General features: G+C 53.7%; 1 protein-coding gene across 3 annotated transcripts in view; it reads right to left on the bottom strand.

Annotated features, from left to right (window-relative positions):
* Positions 1-17469, bottom strand: part of HSPA12A (heat shock protein family A (Hsp70) member 12A) — a 135473-nt gene that overhangs the window by 6925 nt on the left and 111079 nt on the right. For 2 of the 3 annotated variants that reach the window (XM_066355778.1, XM_066355779.1), the window contains 5 exons: positions 13940-14056; positions 6076-6247; positions 2514-2600; positions 1794-1898; positions 650-908 (listed from right to left, as the gene is read on the bottom strand). In XM_066355778.1, the coding sequence (XP_066211875.1) occupies positions 650-908; positions 1794-1898; positions 2514-2600; positions 6076-6247; positions 13940-14056 (740 nt within the window). The remainder of the gene's footprint in view (positions 1-649; positions 909-1793; positions 1899-2513; positions 2601-6075; positions 6248-13939; positions 14057-17469) is intronic. The other variant, XM_066355780.1, reaches the window with a different exon arrangement.

Raw genomic sequence — 17469 nt, 5'->3', positions numbered from 1 at the left:
TGTGGCATGGTGTGGCCTGACCCACTGGCTGGTTGTGGCCCGTCGCCCCAGTGAGTGCTGGCGGGCCCCAGAACCATGCAGGCTGGACTTAGAAGTCAACCAGAAGGAGGTGCTTCTGCTGGGACCAGGGCAGAGGGAACACCAGCCTGGTCCAAGTCTGGCTGGGACCCCGCTCCAAGGGCACAACGACCTGGAGCCGAATCTGCTTTGATTCCCACCAAAAGGAGCCAGAGCTTCTTAGAGCAACAACCAAGTGCAGGTGCGCAGGGAACGCCCAAAAGGAGTCGGGCGCATCTTCCCCGAGCACAGTGGGATTCGAAGCCAACACGAGAGGCTCCCACCGGCCAGGATGGGACAACTGGAAGGTCCCTAAGGATATAGCTGACGTGGTTTCAAATACATCACATGTACTTAAATCCATGAATTCCTAATGAGACTCCGCTTGTGCCCCCCACAAAAGAAGAAAAAATCATTGGTCACTAAAGAAATCAACAATTTTTTAAGACAAACATCTAACGAATGGAAAGAGCCCGGCATCTGTCTTGTCTCTTCTACTGAACTACGCTGCAGGGCAACCAAACCAAACCACCGAGAAGCTTCTCCACCCACGCCCCGCGAGCGTCCCGAGCCAAAGGCAGGAGCGACTCACTTGCTCTTCCTCAAGGCGTGCTCCACGCTGTGCCCACGGAACTTCTTGTAGTAGTCGATGAAGGAGAAGGGCAGGGTGATGTTCAGCGGGTTTGTCCGGTCTGGGGCGGCCGCCCTTTTGCGAGACTCAAATGCAATCATCAGGTCCACCCAGGCCGCAGGACGCTTGATTTTGAATTGTTCGATGAAATCCTCTCCAAATATTTTACACAGAAGTTTTTCAAATTCATAATCTACTCCTAAGGATCCGTAGGGTCCACCTGAGTCAAGAACAAGATGGAGTCCATCGTGTTAATACCGGCGAGAAACTGAACCCCAACTCAGAGCCAGCCCACGCTGCTCTTCCCTGAAACACAAAGTCGCACAAACGTGGGCCCCCCCCCCCGAGCACGGAGAAACTTTCCTATAGAAATCACTCATCAATAATCTGTTTAAAAGCAATTACATTTTAAATAAAATGAATACATTTAAGTAACTAGGAGTAGCATGGTTTACGACATGCAAGACCAGGAGCTGGAAGAGCAGGTGTTACTTAGTCCCCGTGGTCTACTAACAGCTCGTGGTTCCCTCCCCCACCTCACCCCGACCAAGGGAAAGAGCCTGTCCTTTGGTTTGGCAATCTTGACCCAAGACTACATGTCCTGGGACCTTCCTAGAAAGCTTATCCACAGCACAAAGTCATTAAGTGACATCAGGTTTTGGTCACCTTCCTCCTCAACTTTCAGAAGCAAACCTTCCTGGCCAGGATACAAAACAGGCTTATTTTATGCCAAAACCCAAGTTATGGTGGTTTGTGTTTCAAAAATATTGAACTTCATTTTGCTTTCTAATTAGAAATAAGCCTCAGCCCTTGTTGGGTAGCTCAGTGAGCTAGTGCGTCATCACGGTATGCCAAGGTTGCAGGTTCGATCCCCAGTCAGGGTACATACAAGAATAAATCAATGAGTGCATAAATAAGCAGAACAACATCTCTCTTTCAAATCAATAAATAAAATGTCAATAAAAAGAGAAAAACATACATAAGCCTCAGGACCTTCCCCTGCCTATGATCCTACTCGCTGGTGGCATGAAGACGAAATGCAGAGAGAAATCTGAGGTGAGTGAACTGGCTCAGGGAGGAAAAAATCAGCCATGCAGGGGCTCACCCGTTGCTTTATACAATTCTTTAAGGTGTCCCTCCGGTAACCGTATCTGATGGACTGTCAGGTCTACGGTGCCACCACCACTGTCCACAACCACATACTTGTCACCTGGTAAAAAAACAAAACAAAACACAACCATTCTGTACATAGACCACTTGTCAGCCCATCCGGAAACAAGCTGGTGAGCGATGGTTGGTATACCCAGCACTTCTCATTAGTACACGGGGCTCGCTAATTAGCCGCACAGAGAGTTATCATGACTAAAGAGAAGGAGATAATATCTGCTAGGAGGGACAGTTAGCATGGATGATAAAGAACCCAGATGTGTGAATCTTTAAGACAAAAGCATTCAGGTCACACAGGTCACACACTGATGCACACCTGGTTTGGCCAAGTTGGATAACTTCCTGATGAGTCCATAGTGCCTTAAAAACACCTGCTGTTTAACAGGAAACTTATTCTGGAACTGGTGAGTTCCAACCCCTACCTGTCTTCTGAAGAGTCTATAGGGTTTTAAAACATGCAAAATCACAGCTCCGAAAAGAGCTCTTCCTGCGTGGGTAGTCTTTAAAACCAACTGATTTTGAACATTTTTCTGAAAGTGCGAAAGGAACAGGTAAGAACACATTTTTGCCAGCAGTGCATGCACGCGCGCACGCCACACACACACACACACACACACGTACAAATCCAGCAAGGGCAAAGGACATTCAAGGACGCTACCTTCCTCCAGCTCGGACCAGATCTCTCCTATGACATTCTCCACCAAAAAGGTCCGACTCTGCCGATTACGCCGTATGTGTTCCTTAGCTAGTGGCCAACAGAAAGAGAATGATGACGAGTAAGAAAGCATGAACAAGCGGGCAATCATCTACAGTCAGTGGGCACAACAGCATGAGAAGGTTCAGGGACAGAACACTGAGTGAAACAACATATATATAACATCGAGAATTACAAAGCTAGTTCTTCCAGAGCAAGGAGCTATTGCCACCGGCCGCCATCTGTTCACCTGCAGCGCGTTAGCCTGGACCCTGCTGAAAAGCTCACCTGGATGAGAGCCCCTTCCACCAATGACATTGGGGGGAGGTGGATTAATAAAATCGAGGAACTCTGATACACGGGAAGTGGGTATGTTTTCCTAATCTGGATCCTGGATAAATTGGACCGGAGCTGTTCTTGACGTTGTTGAAGCTAATACGGTCTTCGGCCACAAGGTGGCACATCAGAAACTAGCCAAGGCCAGCAGCCTACATACATCATTTCCTTGAGCGCTGAGGGACAACCTGGCCATGGCTTAGGGTACTTAGGGACTGTGACACCATGCCCGGATGATTTCATCTCGCACTGGCCTCCCAACAGCCCTGGGAGGCGGACAGGACACAAATCAAGGTCCTGTGTTAAGATGACAACCAGGTCAGGAGGTTAAGGGACTTGCAGTTCCCACACCCTGTCTTGCATCCTGAAAGCATCCCTCCATCCAGGGGTCCCTGTGCCTCTGAGATTTAACAATTTACAGTGAAGTCTGAAAACGCAGAAGACAAAACCTGAAGAGACGGGGAAGGTACTGCGGAAGCATCCCCGGTAGGCAGCAGGGCATAGCCAAGAAGGGCATTTAGGCAGCTCAACCTCCGCCGGCCTCAGTTTTTCTCATCCATAAAATGGGGATCATAATACTTGGCCTATGTTCCTCACAGGCAGAGCAGGGACTGGCTCCCTGATGTGTCCTAAGCAGCCAGTGTGACACCTGGCTCCCATCAGGTGAAAAGGAAGGTAAAGCACCAGGTCTGAGGCCTGGTGCCCAACAAGTGACCATGACTATGCTCGGGCGAGAGCAGCCTCCTACTTTACACATCCGGGCTCTGCCCACAGCTCTGCTGCCCCAACCCACACTCTGCCTGCACCCACTTCTGCAGCCCCTAAGCGGGTGCTGCGGACATTGAGTCTGAACTTCAAACCTGTCTGTTGCTGTTTTTCCAATAAAGGACCCTTGACCCTCTAGCCTTTCAGCGAGGAGCAGGATTTGCAAAACAGCACCTCCTCTGGGGATTAGGATGCGAAACACTGGGCCAGCTCTAAGCTCCAGTTCTAAGCTCCCCGGGCCCTGGGTTGCATGGCTGTTCCTGATTAAAGAGCTCCTGCCGGCCTGGAGGGATCCCCAGCCTTGGGCTTCTCTCCTGTTCCCCACACCGGCTCCAGGTGAATTTCCCTTGCAGATCTTGCAGTGGGCAAACGGCTTCCTAAAACAATCTAGATGACTAGTAGAATGGCATCCATAAAAAATGGCCGAGCAAGGCTAACAAAACAGGTTCTGAGCTCTGAAAAAATCATCTCATTTTTCAGGCAAATTAAGCCCATTCTGTGAAAAATGTATCCTTTACTGATCGCATTAAATCCTCTTGGAGTAACAGAAATGCTGCCAGCAGACCCTGTGGTGTGTGTGGGGGGGAGGCAGCGGGCTAGAGTCATTCTCCTGGGTGGTGTCCAGTCGGCAGCCACCACGAAGGAGCCTCGAGGCAGGGGACAGCCCGGGGGACGGGGGAGGGTCTCTGGGCCCCAACGCCACCCCGGGGACCCCTCATGAAGTGTTCCAGGACTCCCCAGACAGTACACTGTCTGTCCGTCCGGGAGAGAGGCTCCGACTGCAGCCCGAGGCTGAGACCAGCCCTGCCCCCTGGCCTGCGGAGGGGCGCTGGCCGACAATTTGGGAATTCCAAAGATCCCTAAGGACCCTCTGAGCTCATAAGACAACAGCAAAGCCCACAAGGCACAGGACAGGCACGGAGCAGCAGGGCAGACTGGACGTGTGAAGATCGGAGAGGAAACCAAAAACAGCTCTCGGGGAAGGCGGGCACTCTAAAGGGTTTTCCCCGCACATGTGTGGTCTAGCCAGGAAGTGGTGAGGAGAGCGACTCTAGAACTAGCTGATGCTGATGAATTTCTTTCTAAGAGCAACCAAAAATCAACAAGTAAGATGAAAAGCCCAGCCATTCCTTTCTTTCTTTTTTCCAGTTAAAACAATGCAGGTGGAAATTTAAATGCCTTCCTCACCCTGGGTCTTTAACACAGGGCAGTGCTTTTGCTAACAGGCAGGCTAGCCTGGGCCTGGGCGGGGCCCGGGCGGGGCCGGCTCAGCTCGGGAAGGGCAAGTCCAGGCCTCAGGTTTAAAGGGGAGCCCGTTCCCACGTACTTGGGGCGAATCAGATCTGAGGTGCTAATGAGCAGCCCTGAGGCAGCAGCTTGGTGGACACTGTGCCCCCGTCTTAGGGCTGGGGTTCCCAGATTCCCTGACCTTGGGTGACAATGCAGAAAGGTGGCCCCTGGAGGAGATGGCCCAGAACCTTCCAGGCAGGAATGTGCACCTGCTAAGGGTGAGCCTGGGTCCCAGGGCCTTGGCTGTGGGGACCAAGGAAAACTTGAGAACAAGGCTGCAGGGAGATAGCCTGCAACAGTCCCGGCTCATGTCAGCCCTGTCCTCCTGGCTGTGGGTGGACTGTCCTTGCGGCCCTCACCTGGGGGCAGAGCTCAGAGCTGTGCACCACCCCCAGCGCACTCGGAGTAGCTTCCAAACTCACTCCCAGGGCTGGCTTTGATCCTGACCTAAGGTGTCCGCAGACTCTGTGGTCCTCAACAGACCCACAGAGCCCTGGACGCTGGGGAAAACAGTTCTGGGGACCAAGGTTGTGACCAACTTGCATACAGGTAACTATGAGAGAGAAGCACCCTAAGATCCCCCGTAAGTCCTGAGTCTCCTTACACAGGTGACCTTTCCCACAGCCACACGAGGATCAGCCAGGTCAGGAAAAGTCAGCCCTTCTCATCTGTACTTGACACTCTCGCCAGGGTGATGACTAAGACAAGTAATGAGCTCATCACACACGAAGCGGCACTGATGAGTGAGTCAGCAATAAACCAACAGTCTTAATGGAAGAATTAATAACAGGCAAATGAGATTAGAATCAGTTAACGGACAGGAAAGATTAAGAGCTTAGTAAAATGCAAGGCCAAGGACTACTCTCAGGCCCCTCTTCAAGCTTTTGGAGGGGAGTGCCCTGCCCCCTCCTAGGGCATATGGGCAGGTGATGAACCAGGGTACCCACTGCCAAGTTTCTGGGGGTCTCTTGGAGGGGCCAGGTAAGGGGGTTTAGCCGACAGGTGCTTAATGCCAACTTCTCTGGGAGCACCTGATTCTTCACTACAGCACCAAACGCACTTTTGTAAGAGGCCCAGAGCCATGCAGGGGCAGCAGGAGAGAGCGCAGGGAGGGGGAGAGAGAGAGCAGAGGTACCCTGTGCAAACCCAGCTCCTACTGTGTCTCTGGAGCTGTACCCATTGACCGCGGCCTTGCCGCTCAGCTCGATCATCTGGTGCAGCCGCAGCTTCCGGCAGTAGATGGAGGCCGCCTCGGGCTCCAAGGCGATGATGAGCTGCTCCGAGTTCTCGGGGGACGCCAGGCCTGCCTGCAGGACAGAAGCAGAGGCTGGGACACCCACCCCTGGGCTCCCTGGGCGGGGCCGCTCCCGAGGACACCCACACCTGGGGCTGACATCCCCAAGGAAGGGACATTTATGCTCTGCTGGTTTGAGAAATTCCCACCATAGGCCTCTGCAGAGCTTAAGATCGGGGGTGATCGGGTGCTGGGCTCTAAGCCAGATAGATACTCAAACACCACAGAGGGACCAGAGAAAACGTCCAGTCATCCTTGGGAAACGCCAGAGCCTCTGGGCACAGGCGTCTTGCATCTGGGGCTTGCTTAGCTCAGAACCAAGAAGCATGATGGAGAATGCCCCCCAAATTTTGGAAACTGTGCGAAGAGAGAAGGCAGGTGGTCTGTTTTCGGTTATAAAAGGTCAAACCATCGGACAAGTCCGAGCAAGCCACGATCCTCAGCGGCCTAGCATCTGATTTTGCTGCATGGGAATGTGACCAGGCGTCCCCAGGGCTCCAGGGCCCCCCTGGAATCGTCGTAGTCTCCACCTTCCTGGGGTGTGGGTAGAAAGCCAGCTGGCAGCTCTCCTGCTCTGAACCCTTGTCCCCTTAATAGCAGAAAGGCGACATCTGGCTTGTCCTAGCCACGTCCCTCCAGACCTTCGAGGGCCAGTCCAGGGGGCCCTGGGATCCCCTTCTGAAGGTGCTCAGAAAATGTGCCCTGCGTGGCCCTACCAGGTCCCCCGTCCACCTCTGTGCTCAGAAAATGAGCCCTGCGTGGCCCTACCAGGTCCCCCCGTCCACCTCTGTGCTCAGAAAATGTGCCCTGCGTGGCCCTACCAGGTCCCCCGTCCACCTCTGTGCTCAGAAAATGAGCCCTGCGTGGCCCTACCAGGTCCCCCCGTCCACCTCTGTGCTCAGAAAATGCGCCCTGCGTGGCCCTACCAGGTCCCCGTCCACCTCTCATAGCCTTGAAGAGCACTCCATCACTACGTCTCGCATGCTCGTTGAGGCCCACAGGGTTCCCTCGGCGGCCAGCACGATGGAAAACAGAGGCAAGCTTTGTTCCTGTCCCCGCAGTGTTTGTTGTCTTTGGTCCCGTTTCCCAGGGAACCTCAGGATGCCGTCCTGGTGCCGCACCCACATGGTCACAGGCCCCCAGATCCACACCAGCTCGTGAGGTCCGGTGGCCTCATCCCGTAGGCCAGGGGTGGCAGGTCTGCCTAATGTCACACATGCACAGTGACCTCTCACCAGGAAGAGCCGCCCAGTCACAGGTGGGAGGAGCTTAGGAGGGCGGGGGTGGGGGTGGGGGTGGAGAGCCCAGGTTATAATGTAAGAAATGCAAAGGACCTTAAGGACCTTCCTCCAGCTCCTTCGCTTTATGCAGAAAAAAACCGAGGCGAGGTGACCAATTGTCCTGGGTTTCAAGTCATGGGCCTTCCAGTCTCTTACGCATGCCTGTAAGAGGAGAGCAGGCCCAGGCCCAGGCCTCACGCCCTGCAAGCCAGCTTGTGGCAAGGTCCGAGGGACTCCAGTTACTGGGTGAGGCCCAGGCCTTCGGGAGGACTGAAGGGCTTAGAGGTGCGGTCTCTACCCGTTACTCTGGGACGGCACCTGATGGGGCCCCGCCTACACCCGAGTATACCGTACCCAACATGAACCCAGGAATCACGTCTTCCGGAGATGGCATTGGTGGGCAGGGGACCGAACGTCTCCACTTTGCCAGGACTGAAGGCCACACAGCAGGTGGCAACGCCTCTCTGGGAGACTGACTTCACAAAACCAGACAGAACCACACACACGTCCTGCCTCATCCACAGGAGACCTTCCCCCTTGTTGCCTCGTGGCCTCGGCTGTGGCCAGTTGCATGGGCAGCACCTATGCCCATCAGCTTGTCCTTGGGTCAGAGAGGCGGGGTCTGCCCATCGCTGACCTGGTTCAACAGGCCACAGACACAGAAGTGTGACCAAATTTCCCACTACCCCTATTGAAGTACTAAAGTCCCCTGCCCCTAGCCTCTTTCTCACAGGTCATATTAGACTCCCTCGGTACAAAGAGAGCTGAGGTTATAGTACCCAGTGAAAGAGGACAGGGGTTACACACATTCCCAAGATCCCAGAAGAAACCCAAAATGAAACCAAGAGGCGACCTTCCAAAGGATGGCCCTAGTGGGATCACTGGACCATCTTCGTGGGTTTGCCAAGTCAAGGAGCTCCCGGAAGAGGAGCGACCAGGCCTGGCTTCCTCAATACCAGGCGAGGAAGGAAAGGCCAGCGACAGAGGAATGGCTGGGACTGACTGTGTCGGACTCTCCTCCCAGTTCAGAATGGAGAGCACACTTGGGGGACAGGCGGGGCCAGCAGAGAGCCAGAGTGGCACCCAGGTACTCAGAGAGAAGGAGGCAAGGAAAAGACCCTGTCCACTCAAAGGGCACATCACTGTCATCATGTCCCACGGGGATGTCAGCCTGCCAGGTGGTGCCCAAGTGGCCAGGAGGAACCCCAACAGGTGGCGCCCATTATGGCCTGGGCCTGCAATAGGGAACGGACGGGAGGGGAGAAAGGAGAGAACTTAAACGTCATTCCTCCCTGCAATTCCAAGCAGGAACTTGGATTTCGACGTGAAATATTTACACCGGAAAATCAAATCAAGACCAGGGAAGCGAAGAGCCTGGGGTGAAATGACTCAACTCAACGTGTCCGAGTGTACCTGGTGTGTGACTGAGACAACCCCTCATGAGGATGCTCCCACAGCCTGAAGACGGAAAAGACTCCAACAGCATGGCTGCACCCTTCAGGGGGGCCTTCCATCTGTCCCCGCCACCCCCAGCAGGGCTGGCTGCGGCTCCCCAGCAAAGCTCTGATCCATTTCCACAGGGGCTTCCCAAGGTCCCCAGGAGAGAATGAGATGGGAAATGGAGGCGAAAAGGACCCCAAGCCAGAGGGTAGGGAAAGGCTACATCAGGGAGGCGGTCCTGGGAGACCCAAGACAAAGTAACCACACCCGCTTGTTTGCACCAGCCCGTCATGCTGCCCAGTGAGTCAGGGGCCGTGCCCCACCAACGGCTCCCACGGTGGCCACAGTGAAAAGCTGAGGGACAGGCAACAGGAAGCAGCTGGCTGTGGGCAGAGCCCACCCCCCCAGGAGGGGTCCCGGGCTGCCTGTGGACTCTAAGAAAAGGGAGACACAGAATCCACCAGACTCGCAAACAACTGTCTTTAGCTCTGGGCCGGAGGGTCTCGCGCCCGCAAGTGTGAGCTTTGCTTCTGCATGAACACTTGCAGTCTTCTCAGCAGAAACCCTCTGGCCCGACAGCTGTCAGGAGACCCGGGGCTCTATCTGCCTGGCAGCAGGCCAGGGTCACCTGAAGCAGAAGAATGCCCTCTCTGGCTTTTGCTAACCCTGCCGCTGGAGCTGGGATCTCATGGCCACTGTGCTGCTGTGAGCTCTCCTTCCGCTGGGGCCCGTGTGGACATGTCTGGCCTCCCCTGCATGACGGCACAACTTCTGAGGGCAGCAGACAAGTCTTCCTGCCCCATAGCACACAGTAGGGACCCAGAGGGTAGCTGTTAAATGAATGACTTGAGCATCCCTCCAGCCAGAATAAAGTTCTGTAATTTCCCGGTGCTCCTCTCTGCAAATCTGAACGAGAGTGAGCATTCTGCTGACGTAACCTGGGGACTCTGCAAACAGCAAGCGTCTGAACCCAGAGCGCGTGACCCCATTTGACCCCTCCCCAAATCTGGGGCAGCAGGAGCCCATCGCCACCATAGTTTCTGAGAGCACTGCTTCGTGGTCAAGGAGCCCCAGTGGGAAGAAGCAGCAGGTGGGTGAGGCCAGGGAGGCTGAGGGCGTGGGCGTCCACACTGACTCCAGAGCTCCCCCGCCCCGAGGTCAACCAGAAAAACCCGCCAGGGACGGTGTTTACAGCTGAGAAACACGACCAGATGGTGAGTGCTCTGCTGGCCTGGTGTCAAGCTGCAAGGGCTACAGCTGCACCGGTCTGGGTGCCACGGGGTGGTGGTTCTTGCCTTTTTAATTTTTTTTCCTGCTTTGATTACTTTTCATTGCAATTTGTTCAGAAAGGGAGGCAAACACCAGCTGCAACTCCATGTTAGATGAACTCATCACATCATTTATTTAACGGGTTGCTGGAACCTACGAGAGCTACACATTTTAGGCAAAACGCCTCTAAAAATAAACTGGACGGTTTCCTCCATGAAGCCCTCGAGACTCGTGCGAGTACCTCCCCTTCTACGTCTTTTCTGAAGGCCTCCCCGGAGGGACCGGCTGTTCTTTCTGCCACCATGTCTGCTCCGAAAGCTCTTCAAGGGTCTAAAGGTGCCCGGAGGCTGCGAATTATGAAAGATAGAGATTTAACCTACTTTTCCACCGTGCACTTGACACAAACGCAGATCCTGGAGTTTCGAAGATGAAACTGTGTGCTCTGCGGCCCTCGCTGGCAGGGGATCCCAGACCCCCGAGCCAAGCCCACGCACCGTCCGCTCCAGGCCTGCTTCTCCCGCGGGAGGCCCTGCCGGGGCCTGGGCAGCCAGGCCTCTTCCCCTCCGCCAGGCCGGTGGGCGGAGAAGCTCAGACGGCCCCAGACTGTGCCTTGGGCTCGGGGAACCGCCCACAAGCCTGGAAGGCGGGGCTCCATTTTTACATGCGAGCAGGTGGGACGTGACCAGCTTCCCAGCTGACCTGACCGTCCCACCTCCTCCTTCCGGTTCGTCCACCTGAAGCCAGGCTGATGGGCAGCACTTTGGGTGGAAGGGCTGATGGGTGGATCTCAGGAGCCAGCTGGGCCAAGAACTGTTTTTTTCCCTCAGGTTCTATATTAGGTTTCTCCAGAGAAACCAAACCAGCAGGAGGTGTGTGTTTGTGTGTGTGTGTGTGTATCACACAGAAAGAGATTTATGATAAGGAAGTGGCTCACACAATAACGGAGACTGACAAGTTCGGATACCTGCAGTCAGTACGCTGGAGGACCAGGAGAGCCAGTGATGGTATTGTTTCCAGGTTCCTTGCCAGGAGGCTCAAGACCCAGAAATAGCAGATGTTTCAGTTCAAGTCCAAAGGCAAAAAAAAAGCAACAAGATCCACAATGTCCCCGTTTGAAGGCCAGCAAGTAGGAAAAACTTCATCTTATTCTAGGGAGGTTTGGCCTTTTGTTCTACTCCGGCCTTCAACTAACTGGATGAGGCCCACCCACCTGGGGGAGGGCACTCTGCTTTCTTCACAGGCAAGTGATTTACATGTTAATCTCATCCCCAAACACCCTTAACAGCAACACTCAGAATGACTTTTGATCAAATATCTGGGTACCCCTTGGCTCAGTCAACTTTACACGTATAATTACCATCATAGGAACACATCTCTCTTATTCTAGTTAATAAATAGGAGGGGTTGAAAAGGGAGAATGAGAGAGATGCCAATTCTGGCCATAGAATAGCAAACTTCATTTCCATTTTGTCATGGGAACCCTTCCAGAAAACAGGCTGACGAGACTGCAGAGAAGTCAGTAAAGCCAACTAAGGTGCCCCTAAGGTGCCCCTGCCCCCTCCCGGGAGTAGGAAAGGCTTCAATGAACCAGTCGGCGGCAAGCACCGTGGGAGCAGGGCCAGTCTCAGTCACACAGGGTGTGAACCCAGTGCCCACCCCAGTGCTGGCACACAGGACACCCTCAGCGTAAGTTTGTTCAATGAATAAACAAATGAGTGAACAAGCAGTGATTGAGTGGCCCCAGCCACCATGAAGTCCATTCGGTGACTGTAAACTGAACACAAGTATCCAATCAGAATGGCAGAGGGTCAGAAATGAAGCTGCACAATCACGGCACCAGACAAAGGTGCCCAGTATTGAGGACACAGGCCTGTTGACAGAAAGCAAATGCCCCGTGTCCATTAATGCTCATCGCAGCTGCCCTGCTCAGAACCTGCTGACCCTTCTGCTGTCTGAAGTGCCATTTCTATTCGGCCAGACCCAGAGGATGCCGAGCTCCCCGACTGGTTTCCCTTCCTTCCTACGCAGCGGCCCCACCGGTCAGGGGCCACCCCCCCCCCAAGCCCTACCCACCCCCCACCCCCGTTTCAGAGCGGCTGTCCTTGGAAGAGCCAGCCCAGAGCTCCAACAGCAGCCCTGACAAATCTATGGGTCACTGCACCTCTTTCTTTTTCAAGCTAAAAATAAGAACTGACCCTTTTCCGGGTCACACATTTGTTGCTGAAGTCTTCCTGTGGGCTGGAAAATGAGAGTCAAAACCACGACTCTTGAGTGTCCATCCGGGAAAAACTCAGACTCTGGGCCGTGTCTTCCCAGACGGTCGTTCCCGGGGTCTGTCCACCTGAAGGCTAAGGCCACGGAGAAGTCCCGGGCTCCTGTGGACAGCCAAAGTGTGTTTGTGTTTCTTTCTTTTGAAAGAAGTTGCCTCTTTTTGGAACTTCCACCCTCTCGTCCTTCATCCCTATGAAAACAAATCTATTTTTGGCAGATCCAGAGACTGAGCCAGATTCTCACGCTGAACAGAGGAAGGGGAGAGACAGCCTGGGGCAGGGGAGGGAAGAAAGCCGCTGGGAGGGGAGGGGAGGGGAGGGGAGGGGACACTGACCCTCCTTGAACTCTGCTGTCCCCTAGAGTAAAGCCCCAAGTGTTCAGCACAATTCACGACACCAAGGTGCCCGTTTTACTACATTCCTGAACGCAAAGTGGACTCGGTGGGTGTTTTAAAAGGAAAGGTTCATACATGTGGCTATAAACTCAGCGTCAGAGGTGTGTCCCCTGGGAAAGGTGGCCACTTCCTGAGGGATATGGTGGTGGGCAAAAGGACCTCCAGTATCTTGGTGACTTTCTTCCGCCCAGCTCAGGTTGATGGTTCTGAAAACGGACTTTCGGAGCACAGAGAGTTGACCCAAGTCCCAGGGTGGGCTCTCAGTCACCTGAGGGATTAAGTCAGTTACACGGGAGCAAGCTCCGTGCTAGGATCAGAACAGCAGGGCAGGAAGAGCAGCCATCTGCCAGGAAGTCAGATGCTCGTGGAAGAGGGCCCATTGTGGGACAGTCCTCTGCAAACAGTATGAGGGGTGGAGGCGCCCGTGAGGGTCTGCAGCACCAACGGGGCCCCCAGATGCCCACGAGGGATGGGCTGGCCCTCGGCCATGGGATGCTGTCTGTGGCGCTGTGTTGACTGGCATACGCCTTAGCCATGGCACTGCCCTCACCCAGGTGCGTGCCCCCAGGCCAGCGTGGCAGGTGAAACAGGCAGAGGAAAATCCGATTGCCTTTATTTCCTGGCTTGCAGCCTTAGCACCAGGCTGGTCTGCCTGGTTCACACCCTAGGCCATGTCTGTATTCCTTTCTTGTTCAAATGTTCTTGTTTTCCGAGACTTTCACTTGAAATTCTCAATTCCATTCATACATGAAAAAATGTCTCCGAAGCCCCGTTTGATATCCTATCCCCGGGGACTCTACAGTGGCCACGTGCCCTGGAAATGTGTAAAGCCAGAAAGAAAACGGGGCCCGCCCCCTCCCCTCGTCCAGCACGAGCTCCGTTCCTCCCCCGGCAGGAAGCTGAGGAAGGGGAAGGCTCCTGGTCCCCCTGCTTGTGGGAGACCCCTCGCTGCCTCCCAAGGAAGCCATGCATGCTGGAGGACACCTGAGTGGGGTGACAGTCACCACCGTGGGCATCCTGGGCCCCCGTCCGCTCTCACCCCTGCACTCACCTGGTAGGCAGCTTGTCTCATGAACTGCTTGGCGGGCTGCTTCCAGATGGCAGGCACTGTGATGACCCATCTGACATCAGAGTTCTCGAACTCCGAACCCGCCTGGTCACTCAGCTCCTAAGGCCAAGGAAAGTGCAGCAGGTCAAGTGGACAGAGCGGGTTCTCCTGCTGCTTTGCTGAGACTCCAGGTTTCCTGGCTATGAACTTAACTTCCACAGTTCTCTAGAACACACCAGGGTCAGCGAGCAAGGGTCTGTCTTCTGACTAGGCAGCAAGCAGGAAGCGCCCAGCTCCTTCCCTCACTGAATTTGACAGCAGGCGAGAGGCAGGCAGACCACAGGCCTGGGGCCACTCCCTAGCCATGTGACTTAGGGCAAGTGACAACTCCCAGGCCTCAGTTTCCTTAGTTGTACAATGCAGATAATAATAGCTAGCTCATAAAGGTTTGGAGGGGTTGGCAATTTTCTGAGGGCTACATTCACTGAGAGTGTACTCCGTATCAGCCTCATTAAGTACTTTGCATACTGCATCTCCATTAACCCATCCGAGACTCCTGACAGGAAGGGGTTCTGACTGTGCCCCTTTCCTACAGATGGCACAGCAAGGCCTCAACATATTGTTTTTTGATGATTACACAGCTAGAAAGCGGCAGAGCCAAAATCTGAACTCTGGTCTATCTTGACTTTCAAGGCCAACGTCTTAACTAAATTGTGACACATGGTCTCGTATCTAGAACAGTGTCTGACCCACCAGGATGCTGGTGGAAGTTGTCAGAGCTGTCACTGTCATCTACCTCACCTCAAGCCCAGCACATCAAGGGAGTTCTCCTAGCAGGACAGGAAGGATATGAATGACATGACCCAAGCAAGAACCGTGCTCCCTTTAATTTCGGGTAAAGGTTAAACCATGTGGCTAAATGGGATGGGTGGGTAGAAGCCTCAGAGGTTCTGCTCATTCCATGCAGACAAAGTATGTCTCTAGCACAGTTCGGACTCAGTATTTCTATCTGTAAAATGGGGAGAATAAAACGAACCCACGGCTTTAGCAGCAACACCACATGAGCACACATGAGGAATGTCTGGCCCAGAGAAGACCCCTGATGAATGCTGGCTCCTTCTGTCCCCTGCCATCCTGTTGCCACGGTCACCAGACACATCTGAAGTCAGACCTGAGCACACACGGACACACTCCTGCACGCAGTCAGCTCTGGGGACGTGGGTCAGATTAACAGGCTGGGGATTTTCTTGTTGTTGTTCTGATGGGTGTCACATTTTCCCTATTGTTTCAAACAGTTATCTAGGGACCGACCCACCCTCTCACTTCCTCTTTGATCAGTAAACTTTTTTTCTTGCCTTAATTTTTTTTTCATTTCTATTTGTGACAAAATACATATAACATAAAATTTACTATTTCTTAAGTGTATATAGTTCAGTGTTAAGTACATTCAGTACACTTTTTTAAACATTTTTTTTTAAAATATCTGTGCTTTGGGCCAACGTAAAACAGTTTGGTTTTTGTTTTTTTGGGGTTTTTTTTGGTTTTGTTTCTGTTTTATTATTATTTTTTTATCGTGTGTTATTTCCTCACAAGTCTGTGCTGGGCTTTAAAAGCAGATGAATATGTGACATGTGTCGGGAAGAATTCTAAGCACACCTATTACCATCCAGACTATTTTAAACTCTAAACAGGAAGAGGCTCAAAGCCCGAGTGATGGGCTTCCGGGGCTGCAGGCAAAGCTGTGTAGACAAGCTGTTCACCGGGATGGAGACCAGCTCAGAGGGAAAGGAACCCGACATTAATGGGGCGTCTCATGTTCAGGCATTCTGCTTGCTTTCCTTCATGAATGAGACGACGTCCTGCCCGGGATTTCTGAGATCTTCTACTTGAGCTGATTCTGTTGCTGGTTGTAAAGCCAGTAGCCACGGCCACCATCACAGCTGCCTGCCTGTGCAGGTTCGCATTAGGTTCAGACAGATGGTAATGAAACAACGGAGCCAAGAACTGGTGGGCCATTACCTTTAATCCTAGCTTGCACCCGGCGGGCAAGTAAAAACACACACTGGGCTCCAAAACCCACTCATTCAGTGCTCACAAAGCTACTGACTTATCCGAGTTTCCTAGAACCAAAGGTTTCTAGCTTGCTAGCCTTATTCACCTCTGTTCCCCATCTCCTTCTCTCTGCACAAACTGGCTTCTCCCTCAGCACTCCGCCATCTTGGCTGCTTCTCCTGGCCTCCTCCACATGGCCTCTCTCTGCTCTTCTCTCTGCTCTTTCCTAGAAAGTAATCACTCTTCTCCCGAACAATGTGATCTCTCTTCCTTTTAAAACCTTTGGCGCAAAAGCCCTCCCCCAACACATATTAACATATTCACGCCTATCTCAAGCAATCACCTGGGTAACGGGCTTCCACGTGGGCAGCGCCATCTTTAACAAAGTGAGCATAATATATTTCATCTGCCCAACACTGGTCCAACATGCAATAGTCCCTTCTGAATCCACCTGTCCCTCAGGTTCCAGCCAACCTCTTGTGAAGGGCCTGGTTCTGTCCTTCTCCTCAAACAGCTTTTCTCTATGGAGTTGCTTCACGTGTCCCCTGCTGGGAGAAGGTGCCAGCCAGTCCCGAGCCAGAGGCTGAGTGGACATTCACAACCACCCACCCCCCGGGCCCTGCTTGACTTTCTGTTTCGTCCTCTTCTGAGATGGGCTGTTCGTTCCTTTCCTCCTGGCTGCCCCAGTGTCATGGACTTGCTCACATCCCAAGTTCCTCCCGAGTCTCCAGGGCTCCTCCTTGTCACCAGGGCCGCTGAGGGCTCTGCTTCCGTCTGTCCTTCAGTTTTCTTGGACTTGCCACGTGGGTCAGGCAGACGGGCCCTCGAGTGGCCGCCTGGGCCACCTGGCGCTGAGTCCATCCCTAGGATCCGTGCTCGTCATGCTGACCCCGCGTGCCTCCTGCTCTGCCCGGCCGCCATCAGGGACGTGCTCATCATGCTGACCCCGCGTGCCTCCTGCTCTGCCCGGCCACCATCAGGGACGATGGCACTCTCCCTTCTCCGGGTCCCAGCCACCTTACGACGCCCCTGCCTGCCCTTCTCCCTCCCAAGTCCTTCCTTTCTGTCTCTCGCCTCTCCCTTCTGGTAGGATTTTCCCCAGGGCCCACCTTTCCCCTCTCCTGACCCACTTTGTCTCCTTGGCTTTCATGTTCTCCGGAAGTCCCCACAATTCTCTGAGTCTCAAAGGCTCACCCTCGGCCCCCAGACAACCCTGCTGCAGGGTATGCGTCAGCTGCAGCCACATGGCTCTCCTGCACCCTGCAGGCCTCGGGACCACAGTGGTCTCCAGCCATGGCATTCATTCCCCTCCTGGAACTCCTTGATGGCTCCCCATCACCAAGTAGAAGTTCCTTAGCTTGGCACTCGAGGCTCTGCACGATTTCATCCTGAGTTTATTCACAGCCCCACTCTATCCCCAGTCTGGCCCTTCTCCACCCCCAAACTACCTGCTTCCCAGGGCTGTTTGCTGCATTTTCTTT

Source organism: Saccopteryx leptura, chromosome 13 (genome assembly GCF_036850995.1).
Source record: "Saccopteryx leptura isolate mSacLep1 chromosome 13, mSacLep1_pri_phased_curated, whole genome shotgun sequence".
NCBI classification, from domain to species: Eukaryota; Metazoa; Chordata; class Mammalia; order Chiroptera; family Emballonuridae; genus Saccopteryx; species Saccopteryx leptura.
This window is presented reverse-complemented; position numbering and strand designations above follow the sequence as displayed.